The sequence below is a fragment of the Bombus impatiens genome, unplaced genomic scaffold (assembly GCF_000188095.3).
Source record: "Bombus impatiens unplaced genomic scaffold, BIMP_2.2 scf_0098, whole genome shotgun sequence".
NCBI classification, from domain to species: Eukaryota; Metazoa; Arthropoda; class Insecta; order Hymenoptera; family Apidae; genus Bombus; species Bombus impatiens.
In genome coordinates, this window is record NT_176517.1 from 289,023 (window position 1) to 306,291 (window position 17,269).

Sequence of the window (17,269 nt, forward strand, 5' to 3'; positions counted from 1 at the left end):
TAATGACACTTGGAGGAGGATACTCGCGGTTCAAGAAGAGCTAGAAGTGTTCGATGAGGAGGAAATTGCTCGTACAGCCTCTTTATCGCAAGAGCATCGGGAGATAGACGTACGGCTCTTAGATCTCTTTGATCAAATACCAGCAACAATCCCCTCGATAACAAAAACACGCGATTCATGCGTGAAACCCGAGCCGACGGAGAATATCGCATCGACTCGGACGCATCTTGTCGCATGACATGCGGAACTCATCGCGTGACACTCACAACGTGTCACCCACCTGAAACGTCCACCCGAGACCCAACGACAACCTCGCTCACATCATCAGCATCGCAACAATTTGATTCAACGCCATCAGACGCCTTGAATCAGACAGCCGCTCAAGAGTCTCTGGATCAACAGACGGATGAAACCTTACCAGACGACATACCGTCTCCTACTACACTATCGCCGAAATGGAGCACACCGACGAATGGGCTGAAACAAAACACCATACTCGTCGATGTCAGTGCAGCCTACAAGGTGGACCACTTGCTCTCAACGCAACAACCCTTAGGCCTGGCCATCATTTTTCCCTGGCAGCCACGGCACCTACGGACGGCAACAACTCATACGGAGCCGAGCATCTTGGACCGAGATGCAAAATCTTCCCACTCCAGATCCAAACCTAACCAAATGGAAGGTAAGATGTCTCTAATTCTGTCTTTCGCAGAAAATTGGACCACTCCCGCCCCACCACCAAGCATCATCAAGAAGGGGCGATACGAATGGGTCAGCGGGGGGAGCCCTGTCCCCCAATCCACCGTAGACCTCCTTCACGTCTTCATTGCGCAACCACACACGGATTTCACGTGCCTTTGTGAAATCGGCGAGTTGTACTACGACACCTCCTGGGACGAGGTGTCTCACGATACTTCATGGGCCGAGCTGTTTCACGACACTTCCTGGTTCGTGAACCGCTATAGAAAATCGCCAGGCAATGCAGATGACCACGGCGATCCAGAACGCAAGGAAGACAACATATCCTCAACGCATCGGACTTTCGACCGTATCTTCGAAGTCACCCTGGCGACAACGGCCTCATCCAGACTACCACAAGCCATCCGGCAACGAGCATCTTGGAACGACGTGCCACACAGTTCATCCTACCATCGAGCCAACCCGATCAAGCAGAATAAGGACAATCAGCAATCAACAAGGAGTCGGCCGGCTGCTCCAATTAACTCCACCTTTAATAAAATTTTGATCGGCACCCTCTCAACGGGGATAATTATTCTATCTTACGAAAATCCATGTCAGCAGCCTGTTATAATATCTCGTAATGTAAAACTCGATGATTTGGCTGCATTGGTTGATTTTATGTATCAGGGTGAAGTAAATGTGGTGCGGTAACAATTGACTAGTTTCTTAACAACTGCTGAACTGCTTGCTGTTCAGGGCCTTGCCGATGGTATAGGAAAAGATAATGATAGTTTAGTAGAGGTATGTTTTTCAAAATTGTTAAATTTGATTAGATATTTTCTGCTTAAATTAAAATAATACACTTGTATCACGTTAAACTGTGTTTCGGGATGACTTTTTACATCAGCGTTATTGTTTTTGTATTCGTAATGACGCAATTTTATTTGATACTAGTGATTCAAAAAAATAACTAAAAGTCAATAGATCTTGTTCATATATTTGATTTGAATGTAATTTAATATATTATTTTTACAAGATTTATATTCCATATACATATACATCTATTTAGTTACTATTCTCTGCTTATTTCATACGAATTTCATAGTCTACAGCCTACTTTATTTATTATGTGTGTAACTTAAAATCATTGGAATAATTATTTTTGCATCAACATTAATGTACGTGCCAAATAGTACGTGCAGTACACCTTCATACGCTATTGATTATTTCCTGTGTTACGCCGGGCGACCCTCTGCCTGGCCCAGGTAACACACCGCGGGCCAGACGGACACCAGATGTCCGCTCTTCCGTACGGCATACCCTCAATAGCCTTAGTATCTTCCATAAATCTCAGGAATTTCCTAGTAGAGGTCCTCCAACCCAAACAAACGTCTGTTCCGAAGAATTTCTAAAGTCTATTGTCTACCACGGCTTAACAAGGGAAAGTTAGTTTTTCTCACGTATGCTGCACCTTTCCTCCCACTAACCACTTTCTCTCGAGGGCGGTGAAGACCCTTCGTTTAACCAATTAACAACGAAGCCTATTCCCTCACTCGCCTAACTAAAATCGTCACCAACAAATCCGACGGTCCCGTGCGCTAGACACACCCATCCTTAGTTTTCCTCCGACGCAACATCATCACTCAACTTCTTCTACATCGTTGGAAAAGTCAACTACTAAATCTAACGCTAATGCCTATCGGGGCAGTCTAAGCATAACGCGAGAGTCGGTCTCGGTATTGTCGAGCATACATTTCCTCTCCTAAATATCTTATAGTGCTACGTCCACTAATACATTAAATCTAATTATAAGAGCCCTGCTCTAACGTACATATCTATCTTATCTTCGTGCAATAAGTGATTATCTATCTATCTATGCTCATCAGTGTAATCTAAGTGTTGGAAATATATAATTTATAATTCTGTGAATCACAGTGTTATACAAACTCAATCACCCCTTATTATCTCAACGGAAATCAGGGGATCGATCGATTCGTGGTGTCGATTGTTATAATCGTAACGGGGATTTACGACCCCCGTTGACGTCTCTCCTCGCGATTACGTCTCCCCGCGATTGGTCGAACAAACAGTGCCGATAGCAATTAGGAATTTTATAATGCAGAAAATTCATTTTTCTATCTATACAATGTTTTATATGCACATAGTATACTACGTAAGATAAATTGCAAATTACTAGATACTAAATACGTAGACGATCATGTATATATTGCAATTTAATTTATTTAATTCATTGCTATCGAAAATTAATTAAATCACCCGTATACTCGTCTTCAATGTTTGACCCCAATTTGATCTGATCCTAATTGGAATCGTACAGCGATGCAAAGCATTTCTACGGTCGAAAATCTTACAAAATAAGATTAGTTCTATCTTGCATTTGTATTTACATATCAAAAAATATGTGCGATATGCACAATTTCGAACGCTCAGCCAAACTGTGAAATAGTTAGACGTATGACCAACCTTATTGTAGTTTATAGCATGTGCTATTGGAGCTTGTATCGTAAAGCAAGCGGTTAAAGAAAATGAAATGTCAAATCAAATTCGTTCGTATTTCAAGAAAAGTTAGACAAGCACGTAGGATATAAGAACACGTTCGACAAGCCGTGTGAGGAACAAACGGAGCGTAAAATTGTAATTCGGTCTCTTCCAAAATCAGAAGTAAAAAGAAAGTCATCTAAAATTCCGTCACGAGATCCTAAACCGCAACCACGTTCCTGTTTCCAACAACTTTCGAAAAGATACACACAACTGAAAATTAGATTCGTTCGCGGTGGACCAGAGAGAAGGGAAATTCCGAAAAAATGGATAAGCTCGTTACGTTGAAGCTTCGACCCTGCTCTCAGACAGAATTAAAACGTTTCGGATTACGTGAAATTTGATTCACTCTCCCCATTTCCAATGCAACAGAAATTGCGAACAAGATTCACAAACCCGATAAAATTAAAAGCATCGTGTATTCTCTGAAAAATTGATAATTTTTAAAATACGCAGCCAGCTATAACAACGTTATTATGTACAGCGTTAGATAATAGCATCAAACAGAGTCCATGTAAACGACGTTAGTTGGAAATTGTGTTCATTTATCGCAATTACTTTCGAAACTAATACCAGCAGCTATTAAAATTAGTGGAAATTTATGCGACCATAATTCAAAAATTGCTTCCAATTCTTTAATGAGGTTTATATAGTAGAAATGGGAAATATCACTGTTTAGAATGATCTTTAAAATGATTCTTGAAATATCGACGTTTAAAGAGAAGCGCAACTTGTAACGAGCGCCGTCTCTGTCTTTATCACACGCTCCTATCTCTCACTCGCTCTCACTTTCTAACCTACCCCAAGTTTGCACCGTGTGACCTAGTCTACGGCAAAAACTGAGTCAGCACTATTAGGCTATTTACATACTACTCACATTATACGCACTACGGGGGAGAAATGTGGGTCACGGTGTGCCGATATTTATTTATAATTTTCGTACGTAAACATTGACATTGAAAATCCTGCCTGGAAACTAAATAACCCTCCAGCCCCGATATCGAAATCATCTACTACGCATTCTATCAATTTTTGTTAATTTAATTTGTATGTTGTAAGTCAACAAACAAATATATATTTTTCTTCTTCGTATTGCATTAAAAATCTCATTACGATAAACTTACGAACGACATAAATTTCCTTCGCGATTTTATACAGAAAAATATGTAAATCGCGGCGGTTGAAGTAAAACAAAATGCATTTTCAAAAACTTCCCCTTTTTATCTTTCAACGGTACTATTCTAATATTGTATAATTCTTCGTAGTGTATCTGACAGTCGAACAAAACGATCAAACGATGAAAGACGAACATTTCTGTAATACGACAGATTTAATCAAGCTACTTTTAAATATATAATGATTGAAATTCAGCAAGAAACTGAAACCTGATAACGTACTGTTTCGAATTTTAAAAATGCACGGGACGACTAAAGTATGGAAAACTGAATTTTGCGGGGAATATTAAAAGCTAACATTCGAACTGTTCATCCTTTAAACGCGAATGCATACATGTATCCCAAGAGTTAAAATCTTCATTTCTATTATTTTATATTTATGTCGTAATAAATGACGCGGCGACTTTTTCTAACGATCGTGACAAAAATTAACCGTAAATAAAAATGCATGAAACGAATGATATAAAAAAAGTACAATAACGTTTTGATACATGTACAATGTTATAAACCAGCGTGCTTAATTATAAAATTAATTTCAGCGTGTCGTGATTTATGTTCCAGGATCGATAAGCAATATAGACGGCGCTGAGTACAACTGCAATAAAACTGCAGTGCGAAAAGTTATCAGTGGAGTCGTTGGAGCAGCAAGCTCGGTCACATCCATCCAAGTAGCAAACCTTCTTCGACTCTTCCGAATACCGCAGGTACGTGCCTTGAATTATAACTTCCAAGACTACGTTTAAAGTATTCCTTTGTATCAACTTGAGTTCTACATCCATTCGTATGTACGATCAAGCAAGGCAAATATTTTTATAGAATCAAGAACAGAAACATTTTACAGAATTTAATTTCGAAACACTATAACCTACATAAGAATCATATGACTAAGTGAAAGATCACACACAAGATCAAATAAAACGAATATTTTTGTAAAATCAAGGACAGGAGCATTTTACTCGATCTAATCTAGAAATACCGAGTTCTACATAAAATGAAGGACAAAGGCATTCTCTATTTGATCTAATTTATAAATGCAATAACCTTAAAAGAATCGTATAACCGATTGAAACTTACATAACATATTATGCAATGTAGAAAGATGAATAGCAAAATTAGGAAAAAACGTTTACACGATCATATTTATTCCAAGTCGGGACATGATTGAATAAAAAATTCACTATAAAAGAGTTTCGATCTTATAGATATTCTTCAGGAAAGAAGGATATGAAAGTTAAAAGACTTGCGGTTGCAATTTTTAAAAAATGAAAATACTAGCTAACTTCAGCGAACTACAAAGCTTTGTTCACAGTGAAACTTTACGAAACTTCAAGGAAACCACGGCCTAAAATTGGTGTGGCGTGAAATCGGCTGTTACGGAAGTTGCGCGATACAATTCTTCGAATAAATAGAAATTTTAATTTATCTTTGTAGCCACTGTAACGTAATCTCCACTAAATCTTCATATTCTTCTAAATTTCAATATTCCAAAATATCTTCATATTCGTGTAAATCTTTATGTTTTAAATTCTAAAATTTAGCTCGAAAAAGCTCACGTCCAACGTAAAAACTAAATCAATCTCGTTTCTACTTCAAGAAATACTGAAATAAAACGCACACGTGTAAGTTAACTGAATACAAAGAACGAAATAAAATTATGGTCAGAAAAAGTTCTTATCACGCATCTGGCAACTCTTTCTCCCAACGCACCACTTTCTCATATTCTTCCATTTGCACCAGATAGCAATCACTACCAACGAATAAGTTAACAGTATTCATTCGCGTGGCAACGATACTTGTTTAGCTACTTTTCTCTTATTCCTGGGCAAGCAAAAAGGATTACACACATCAAACTGGATGCGTGTAATACGAGCTTTCGCAGTTACCAACTTCTGGTTTTAGAAAGTGCGAGATAGAAGTTAACCAGAGCGAAAGCAACGAACGTGTTCTTCGTCGATAGCATCAGGAGGGAGAACAGAGGGCAGATTCTCCGTCATTTTCCTTTTTTCTTGAAAATTTACAAGGAAGAAGCAAACTGGAGCGAATATTTCGTAAAATAAGCTGGATTGAAAGTAACGCTCATAGTACGCTATGAAATGAAAATTCAACGACATAAAAAGCTATCTCAGAACGTCTTCTTAGCGCGTTCGTCTTCTTTGTTTCGTAGTCCGTTCTTCTTCCGTTTCGTAGTCCGATCGTTACCATCAACGCCGTCTACGAATGTCCTTTTGAAGTTGGATTACCACATATCTTAGAATCTAACTCTTAAAGAGATTGTGAAACGTTACCCGAAGAAGGAAGAAGGAACAGAAGAGAAAAATGGAAAACGTTTCTGGAAGTTGCATTAAAATTTAATGATTCAAGTTTGGATGTTGAGTGGAAAATTCCAATGGAAGAGGGAAATTTCTGAACGTTTCTACGGGCTGCTTCTGTGGAAAGCAAGCTACAAATTTTGCATTTCGACAGTACAGAGAGAGTGCTGTTCTGTGTCTTGAATTAAGTGGCAGGAACTTCATCGGTCCATCGATATATCTTTGCATCTCTCTAGAATCTCCTTCAAAGTAAACTTTGACTTTTATTTAAAGAATGCCGATGAGAAATGAGAAGGCGAAGAAATTTTTTTTGGATGAACTAGAGAATATTGTCTTTTTATTGTTTTGCCATCTCAGAAACAATCGGATAATTAATCTGTAATTTATAAATTATTTGTCTCTGAGAGGACTCTGTATTCTTGTTTTAACTTTGTTTGTAATTGTAACAAATCGTGATAAACAAATATATATTTTTTCAAACGATAAAATAGATGCATTTTACCAAATAATCAGAGAAGTTACATGCATGAGAAAAATACTAAGCAACGCGATTAATAAAATACAGTAGAACAAAATATATTTTATTTTATTTTATTTCGAATATTCTTATTCTCTTTCATCTTTAGATCTTTTTAAGATGTTCGACCCATCTTTCCAAGCCTTAAATCGCCAGCAGAATGAGGAATTTTCAATTAGTTTGTGCAACTTAAGCGGAGAAGAGCAAAACATCGTGACACGCCACTTCAAGGAGAATGTTACGTATTGGAACGGAACTAATTTTCCGTGGGAGGTGGAGCTAACATTTCGTGGAGGCGACAAACGCTTCGTCGGGTCATTGTATCACAGGAATTGCCCCACGGAATTACTCGCAGAATCAATTTGAAGATTCAGCGAACCATTCTATCAGGTGGATTTTCTTGTTGGTTAGTGCCTCCGACAGGATGCATAACTACCTTTCGCGTCACCGTCAGTTAAAATCGATATTGTGGTCTGTTATCGACGCGCTATGTTGTTATGTGATTACGTAAAAACGAAAGACGCGATAAATTTACCGAACATGCCCGAAGAGAACGTAAAAGGAAATTTGAAATTCAGATGCCTGTTTGTTAAAACTACAGTTTGACAGTTCTTCTCTAACGCTAGATTTATCGAAGACTAAAATATAAGGCTTGAAACCAAAGAAATAAAAATTGGAAGATATATAGAAAACTATTGAAGCACTATTCTAATTTTACGTTCTAAATTTTAGTTATAAAAAGCACACAAAATCAACAGAAACGAGCCATTCCAAGTTTATAAAATTTCCACGAGACATTTCGATTTTTTATAATAGACTTCTACAGACCGTGAAATTAATAATTTTCTGCGTTCTCCATACATCTAGAGATGTATTTCCCTTGTTATACATGCAAATACAATACATATATAATGCATACAATAATAATACACATATGTGTAGCTTTTAATAGACGAAATTTCCATTCTATAATATACTGCGCATATTTACATTGTAAATTCGGTTACATAATATCTAGATTATACAATGTCTATGTTAAGCAGCTTACATTTACATAAACTATGGCAAATAAAAATCGATGTTTAAACGGAAAATAAGGAATTTGAATGTTATCGATAAAGGTATCAGATAATGATCAATCATCGTTGAATTACGCGTATAATTGATATCTCTGTATTAGGTAAAATGAAAAAACAAGTTCAATGCATGAGGCACGTTAACCACGCTATATCGTTTCTCCTGGCTGTACATTTCACTTGGCGTTTATAAAAGCCTCTGCTGTGCCTCGTAAATTCAAAAGCTGCCGGTTGATTTGCGGAAACGTATCGATTCATTGAGACCGCAATATCCTGCTATCCCGATAAACCTTCGTAGAGTATATTTCACAATTAATGGTGTATTAAAGAATCTTTATGCCAGTGAATATTAAATACCTCGACGAAGTCGATTTATTTTAACGTCGATCACTCGTACATAATTTTAGAATACAATGGTCCATATCAGACGAAGAGGTGAACATTTTTAAGTTTGGTATGAGAAGAACTTATTCGTTGGTTTCTTACGTAGATTTAGTTCTTCCAACGTTATAAATTATAAATTCGTATATAAGATTCAAAAAAAGGGTTTATCATGCGTTTATGTGTCTCATATACAATATGATTATTATTTTTCTAATCTTCAGAGATGACAGAGCAACGTATCCGATGTTAATTTTTTATTACAAATCACATCGACAGGATAGCAAACGAAAATGAGAAAACTCAGGAAATGTTTAATTCTTAATTCTTCTCGTTAATAAGACTAACAAAAAGCAGATAAAAATACCTATTACACCTCGAGATTGTCAAAATTTTGCATCTATTATAGACGAAGATATATAGTTGGCTAAGAATCGACAGTGTTGTAAATCTGTTTATAGTTATTATTCATAAAATTCTGTTTAAAATTTATCATTACAAGAGATTTATTATATTTTTTGAAATTATGAATACCCATGATTCAAACTTTTATATCGCTATAATTTTCAGCTTGTCATATTCTTCTAATGGATTTGAAAATTCTGCGATGACATAAGTGTCACACAGAAATCCAAAAATATTACTTTATGCTTCCTATATCTCCTTTTGCAGAAAAAATCTACAATATCCGTAGATATACATAAAACAGCATGAAAATTCAGTGGAGGCAATAAACAACTTCACATCATTAATCATGTGACGAAGGTAGCAGTATCAGTGGACCTTAAACCGTGGTACATCAAGTTTCCATGTGCAATATTGCCCTTCCTCATCTGTATGCGTCTTCGAGTTTTGCACACAAATCGTATTAATCAATCCAACGTAATTTCTATTTTACGTGACCCCTTTGTTGTATTTCTTTCATGTGTCACAGGCGTAGAAATACAATTCTGCGTGGAGAAAAGAAAGGAAATTAAGTTTCTTGTCTTAAATGAATCGACTACAAAGTGGCAATTTTCGAATATCTAGATCGGCCTTAATGTCAACGAGGTTTGCAATTGTGTGATTTGTTCCTATTTCTGTTAAACATTAATTACGCATTGATGCAATGAAATAAAGGAATAAATAAAAAATGAATTGATCAGTTTCGTTTCTAAAAGGCTCATATACATACGTATCATTATACTCGCATTTATAGGAAATAGAAAAAAAATAATTCGCCTGTACTGATTTTTAATTTCGTGAAAAAAAGATGTAAACGGAAAGTTAATTAAAATAAATAGTAAAAATTATATAGTACTTCTATGAACTAAGAAAATATTTCTTTCTTATTCGCTAAAGTAAAAGCTGCAAATGAAACGTCAGTCTTTAACGTGTGCAAGAAAAGTCTGAAAACACATAAATTATGATCCAACCTTTATCTACCCAAATTGATAAATCTTAGTTACCGCGGAGTAAACCCATAAAGAACAAGTATCATAAATCTGTCCATTACGCCTCGCTGGGAATAAAAAATGGACCAGACAAAGACAAAATTTCCGAATCCCTTTTCATTCTTCGTTAGTCCCACCGCTGTCACCCAATTCCTACAATCCACTTCGTTCTTTTCCGCCAAGCATCACCCTTTTTTCCCATCCCTCTTAGCATATATCGACAAACCTTATTCGTATCCTGTACATATTCTTGAACAAGACGATTTTTCCCTTTTTCCCTTTTCGATGCATATCCAGCAGCTTGATTTTCCAGCTCGTTGTTCGTAATGCTGAAATATTCACGACAATGCCAATGGCTCGGTAGATAGTTAGGAAAAGACGTATGCATCGACGAACAATGGAACATTTACACACGCACAATTGCGTTTCATTTTTTGCTCGTTTCATCCGATACCGGTTTGTTTTTCGCATGATGAAAGCGATTGGCCTCTGCGACGCCAATCGTGGTCATCAGTGCTCCTTTAAACACTGCTCATCCAAGTTGCTGTCACCTATTCACGCTCGTTTAAGCGTAATGGTCCTTCGTATAATCGTTCTTTCAAATCCACTGTTGTATTATGTTCATCAGTATTTACCAAGAACCGGTTTTAGTAGAACAAAGAATAAACTTCGTACATCGAGAGTGAAAAGTGAGTATATATGTTATAAAAATGAGACTTGAGTGTTGTACATATACCAAATGTTTTTTTTAGTATCAATTTGTATTCCTACATATTTTACATTCAATTGGCGTTCAATCTACGTAACATGCGTGTAAGAGTTTTTGAATAAATTGAATTACGCAAGGGTTCGTATTCACATTCTAAAAATTTAATAGGAAACGTAATTTGATAATTGACAAAATTTTGACGAAGATCAGACGGCAAAGTTGTGGTAAAGTTCTCTTCGTCAAATTCTAAGCATTTCTATGATATGAATAGGGAGGAAAAAGAAATTTTAAAATATTTCTCCTGGCTGGAGAAAAAAACGGGACAAAGTTATGAAAGATCCTGATGTACACGCGAAGCTACTGTGAGAGGACTATAAGGTTGAAAGTACTCAGGACGATAAATCAAAACTCTGTGCGGGTAAGAGAATATACACGAAACTGGGAAACTTCTGTCCTGTTGCTCGACGCTCGACAGATTCGGCTTGTGAAACCCCCGAAAGCGTAAAGTTTTAAAGAGATTTTGTGAGGATTTGCAAAAGAGAAAGCTGGATCAGGAACACTATAAATCCTAGGCAAAAGACTGCGTAAATTTAATTTCGTCGCGTAATTTCTGACAGGCGTCTCTATCTATTTTCGAAAGAAGGTATAAACTCGTGAAACAGAAAGACTGTATAAAGATACTCTCTAAATAGAGCTTTGAGAATGAAGAATGAACTCCGGTAACGTTCCGAAGTAAATATAAATCATCCTACCCTCGAACAGTCTACCTGAGAGCTACCAACTCATAAAACGCGCCACAATATCTTTTTGCGAATAAAAATAAAGTATTCTCTTTCGGAAAATTTTCGGAGTGTATGAAACAGAAGGTAGCATTTGTATTCTACTTTAAACTGGGACATTCGTTCGTTAAATAAAGTTTATGATTTTTAGAAAACTTTTACTTCATTCGTTTCTCTATTTATGCTTTTTCTCCGCAAATATTCACCTTTTTTATAAATTACTATTTAGATAATTTTAATAATAACTCGAGGAATGTCATCTTTAATTTGTGGTGGAAAAAATCTATAAACAATAAACCACAACATTAAGAAGCTTTATTCGCGACAGAACCATTATTTCTCTTTTATGTTTGGAATATATAATACATATTTTATATTATATCGCAAGACGGATCTTAATTTGCAAATTTATGAGTTGGAACGAATAAAGTGATAACTTTCCAATAATTAGAAATTTTGTTCGAAGAGCGAATGCCTAGATTGAAAATGGAACGCCTGTAATAAAGGAATAATTTCATTTTTGATAAGTTAAGAGAAGATAGGATAAGGAACGCGGAGAAGGTTAATAAGTATAGTATTCGGGAGCGACGCGATGAACTTAGGAAAATTTGTAACTGCCAAGAATTTATCGGCGTAGCTACTTTCTCACCCCTCAGAGTTATACGAGAGGTCAGCAAAGGGATGACGCGAACTTCCTCCTTTGGATTTAAGTTTGTTATTAAACTCGCACGTCTGACCTCACATGCCTGCCAGCTTACTAACAAACTTGGCCTATTATTAGGTACACGTAAGGGAAAAGAGGCCTATCATGTTCATTACGTCGGAAGAGAATGTTTAAAAAGTTACCTGTTTCTCCATATAACTTATTTTCCTGAAAAGTTCGAATTGAATCGTTTTAATTAGCACGACAGCAACGCTCTTTTATTTGACACGAGATATCCTGAGAAACGCGAAACGAAACTTCGAAAGTAGGTAGCACGGTTTAGTAGATAATATCCTTGTTTCGGTCAGATACTGGGGGAAATTACGGTTAATTAACTATGTATAGAAGTTGGCCAATTTCTCCGTTACAATTCCTCCTAAAGTGTTGTTAATAAGTAACGCAGAATGGTAGAACAGTCCCGTAAACAATTGAGACTCACCTTTATTTAAAATAGAGGATTGTAATACTAATACTCTCTTTAGGAGTTTCTCCCATTTTTTATGAACTTTTATTACTGATTATTTCTTATTAAAGTAATTTATTAAAATATCCGCGATATGCAAAAATGTATAAAATATTTAGATCGAGTTCTCGTTAATTAAATTTTTTTACAAACCCATGAAAGCACGTACCAATGGTTCTATTATTGGATTCGTGCTATGCAGATATCCAGCTTTCGCAAGAGACAGATATTAACAGAAATACCATTTGATTCAGATAATAAGATGTATTGGCGTAATCGAATCATTTTGTGCTTCGGAACAGACACGAGGTGTTAACTTACAGAAGTCCCGTGAGAATAACAAGTCCTTCGGACTATCAACTATTCCTGTCATTGCATTTCAGAATTGGCTAATACCATCATACAATCGAATATCACGCATCACAGACCAGACCTTGATACTATTGAACGCGATTAATTATTACCATCTGCAATTCGAATAGCTATTTCGTTGTCTATAAACTCGTGTCGCACTAAAATAATAAAATTAATAACTTTATCAGCAGTTTTTTACTATAATTAATATCGTTTACAATCTCTAATCTCGAATCTGATTCCACGAAATAAATGTCAATTATTCCATTATTAGTCGATCTATCATTATTAACGAAGCAATTATTTAGTTAATTTCGCTTTACATCGTTATACACCACATAAATATAGATACGGATATAGTTTCTATAATATATATAATCCAAAAGCTAATAGATAAATATACAGACACATCAATTAATCCACTAACTATATATATTCCAATATTCGTTCTGCTCATTGAGGTATTTTAAAATACAATAGATGTTTTATGACTAAACGATAAATTTTTCACGACGCGAAATTAATGTCGATATATCGACGTGTCTGTGACACTCCCGTTCTATTTATGAATATTAAAATCTACCCGTCTGTATATAAATATAAAATTTTGTATTATGTACTTTATATGAAACCACTATATTCATTTGCAATAATTTCTGATTTTGTATAAAATAGCTAGGAACACATGAAATCTGGAAATTTAATTTTTCCTCTCAAATTTAATTTATTTACTTATTGTCGTCCTAGACATAGTTAACTTTGAAATTTAATTTTCATTTTATATCACGTATTAATTCGTATCCCTTACTACCGTCTGACAAGTAGAGCGTCATTTTACTTGTAAAGTCTATTACAGACTTTAAACGTATCACTGAAATAATATGATTAAGCTATTTTGGCTAGGAAAGTAACTAAGCAATTTTATATCGTGAATGCCTTGACACTAAAAACTTTGTAATTTAATTTACGATTTTTATCGCAGATTATTTCTTATCACTCACCAATGTTACGTAACTCGTTTATCGTGTGACAGCGTAACGATGAGAATGAATGGGCGATTGGCTTATCGCTGAAACGTTTATCTTAGCTCGGCAACGGAAATTACAGAAAGAGCACACCTGCAAAAGACATAATATGTCAGTCAAAAGTCTCGTACTCTATATCGAGAGTATGAACGTCCGCTCTATCGACCGTATTTGCACGAAGCTCTCGAAACGCGATAACATGCAGTTCTAGCCAGTCTCATCAAGCAGGTAATTCATCAGCAATAATAGCATTTCACAGCCATTGTATGATGGTATCGATCTAGTGAGTTATATCGAATTCAGACTAATCCTCCACCTTGATCCGTCTTTGAGGCTTAGGATAATTAAAATTATCCTTCATCTGTTAATACAAGCTAATGTTAAGTATAATATGTTTCATGGTTCTTTCATTTCTGCGCGCGAAGAATAGTATAAGAGCCGTGATACTTAACAAGTACATATTTCTAAAAATAAGAATATACTTTTGTATATTATATTATATACTGTATACTTACATTTTTATACTGAAAGAATTTAAATTGAAGAATATAAAGAAAAATTGAAGGAAATATGATGTTAAATCTAATAGAGAATTGTAGTGGCAAAATTAATATGTAATAAATCTTAGTATAAATATTATAATAATTGAAAGAGAGATTAGAGAGAGAGAGAGAGAGAGAGAGAGAGAGAATTGTGAAACTTACTGAAAAGATGATACAGCTGAATTCTTTCCGAAAAATGAGATAATTATATATTTTTTTTTTTTTATTTTATTTGTTGAAATTACAATCAATTCTCGCGTTGAGAATTTTCAGTAATTTTTCTGGCGTGGCGCAGTGACATGGCTGTTTATTTACAATAAGTTATACTTATTATAGATAGGTATAATTTATTAGTGTTATAGGTAAGAGATAATTATATGACATCCAGATTGATTTAGAAAATTTTGTTATGAATTTGCAGACTTTTATGAGTACGTATTATAGTGACTTTATTTTATATACCTACTTACCATGATAGAACAGAAAACTATAATTATTTAACTAAAAATATTTCGTAATAAATTAACATATTTCAACTAGAATAACTGAATCAATACAACTAATCAACTCGTAACGACTAACGACACGCACAACTCGTCCCAACTAACAACTCACAACTCATGTTAACCTTTACCGCCAAAGCGTCCCTTCTGAATAGTTTCCATACTCCTATTACATACACGTTTTTATAGTCGTCCATGACCAAATATGATCACGTTCGGCTTTCCAGGCAACTGCTTTTCTGAAAGAGCCACAGACCTGTCGCTGGGTCCGATAACTCATTTCCCATCTGCCGTGTCAGCATTTTCACTTTCTATCTGCACTGTAGCTCGTAATGCTTGCAAGTTCATCGAGTTTCACATGATTATTTCACGATACTACTTTACCTACTACTTAACTTTACCTACGACTTGTTCATATTAAAAATTTTTAAAAATGTTTCACCCTTCATATGTTACGTTATTATAATTCCGAATTGATTTAAGAAGTATAACTAAATAATTAGTAGCTACTTGTTTTGCAACAAATATCCGTGCTTCGTTGCTCAAAGAATTATGCTCTAACGAAAAGAAATTTTATTCTTCTCCAACGAGCTATAGCACGCTTAAACCAAGACGGACTTTAATCCCAACTTTACTCATAAACATTAACCCCTCCTCGTTTCGCCTCTGCATCCCTTTTAATACATCTATATAAAAAAAAAATCGAGGCGATGGAAACAAAAAGATACAGCCAGACGATATTGCGCTAGTGGGGAAATTTACGAGTAAATAAACGCCAGTCATATTTGATGATAAAATTTAATAAAGGTTCACACGGTCAGATACAGACCATGTTCCACAATTAGTTGCGAGGCCGGAAATTTATCGAAAACGCGAGAAGGATAAGAAAAATTTGTTTCTGCAATCAGTTTATACCGTAATTCAAGCATTCCGTCATCGAATCAAATTCGACGCTATTGATACCAATCAATAATGTGCTATTGAATTTCCCCATTGCAGTATAGCTGAATAAATAATAGTCCGTAAACTGTCCGCGATCGTTCTGCACACAAACGAAATTGGACAACACAAATAAAATTAGTAATTAATAATCGATCTTCGTAAAAAATCCCAAACAAGAGTTTAACGGAGAAGTTCACAATAAATAAATACAATGGCTACAATTAATTGGTAGTGTAATAAATTTCGTATGATTTTGTTACGCCGCCTAAAACATCTGCACGCCAGACCGCACGGCCGGACAACAACCGACCTGCGTAACATCACTTCGACCCTCAATAAAACTAAGGACTCACCATAACTCTCACTTCCCTATTGTTTCGCCATGTGTCTTCAAGCCGTTTGTCTTGAAGAATTACTAAAGCTCAAAAATATTCTCAAAACACATTCGGTTTTAGAGAGGTCCTTGGGTTTATTAGTCGCACTTTAAACACGGAGAAAGCAGGTATGCACCCATTAGGAAAATCCGAATAGCCCTGTAATAAAACACGCTAGGTTTTCCTCACGCACACAGTCATCTACCCACCACGATGGTAGGAGACTTCCTACTCATCCCTTCGAGTAGTAGGCCAGGTCATGACCAATCGACACCGAGGTTCGTTACCCTCACCTTTCCTAACGAAAGTGGGAACAACGAATCCGCGTTCTTTAGTCACAGGGGCACACCCACACCGAACTTTTCTTCCGTATTAGAAAAAGAGCGACAGTCAGTCAAAAAACTAACGCCTAACGTGGCAGTACACATATAGCGCGAGAGTCGAACACTTCACGCACATCTTTTGTCGGTTCTCGGTGTTGTCGAACATACATTTCCTCTCCTAAATATATTATAGTGCTACGTCCACTAATACATTAACTTTCATTATAAGAGCCCTGCTCTAGCGCACATATCTATCTCATCCTCGTGAGACAAGTTGTTATCTATTTATCTTTCCTCGACAGTGTAATCTAAGTGTTGGAAATATATAATTTATAATTCTGTGAATCACAGTGTTATACAAACTCAATCACCCCTTATTATCTCAACGGAAATCAGGGGATCGATCACTTCGTGGTGTCGA

At 35.8% G+C, this 17,269-nt stretch overlaps 1 protein-coding gene across 1 annotated transcript in view; it reads left to right on the forward strand.

Moving 5' to 3' along the window:
• The window catches only part of LOC100747957, a 261,408-nt gene that overhangs the window by 203,732 nt on the left and 40,407 nt on the right, over window positions 1-17,269 (forward strand). Inside the window, exon 3 of the mRNA XM_033318454.1 lies at window positions 4,977-5,119. Within this exon, the coding sequence (XP_033174345.1) occupies window positions 4,977-5,119 (143 nt within the window). The remainder of the gene's footprint in view (window positions 1-4,976; window positions 5,120-17,269) is intronic.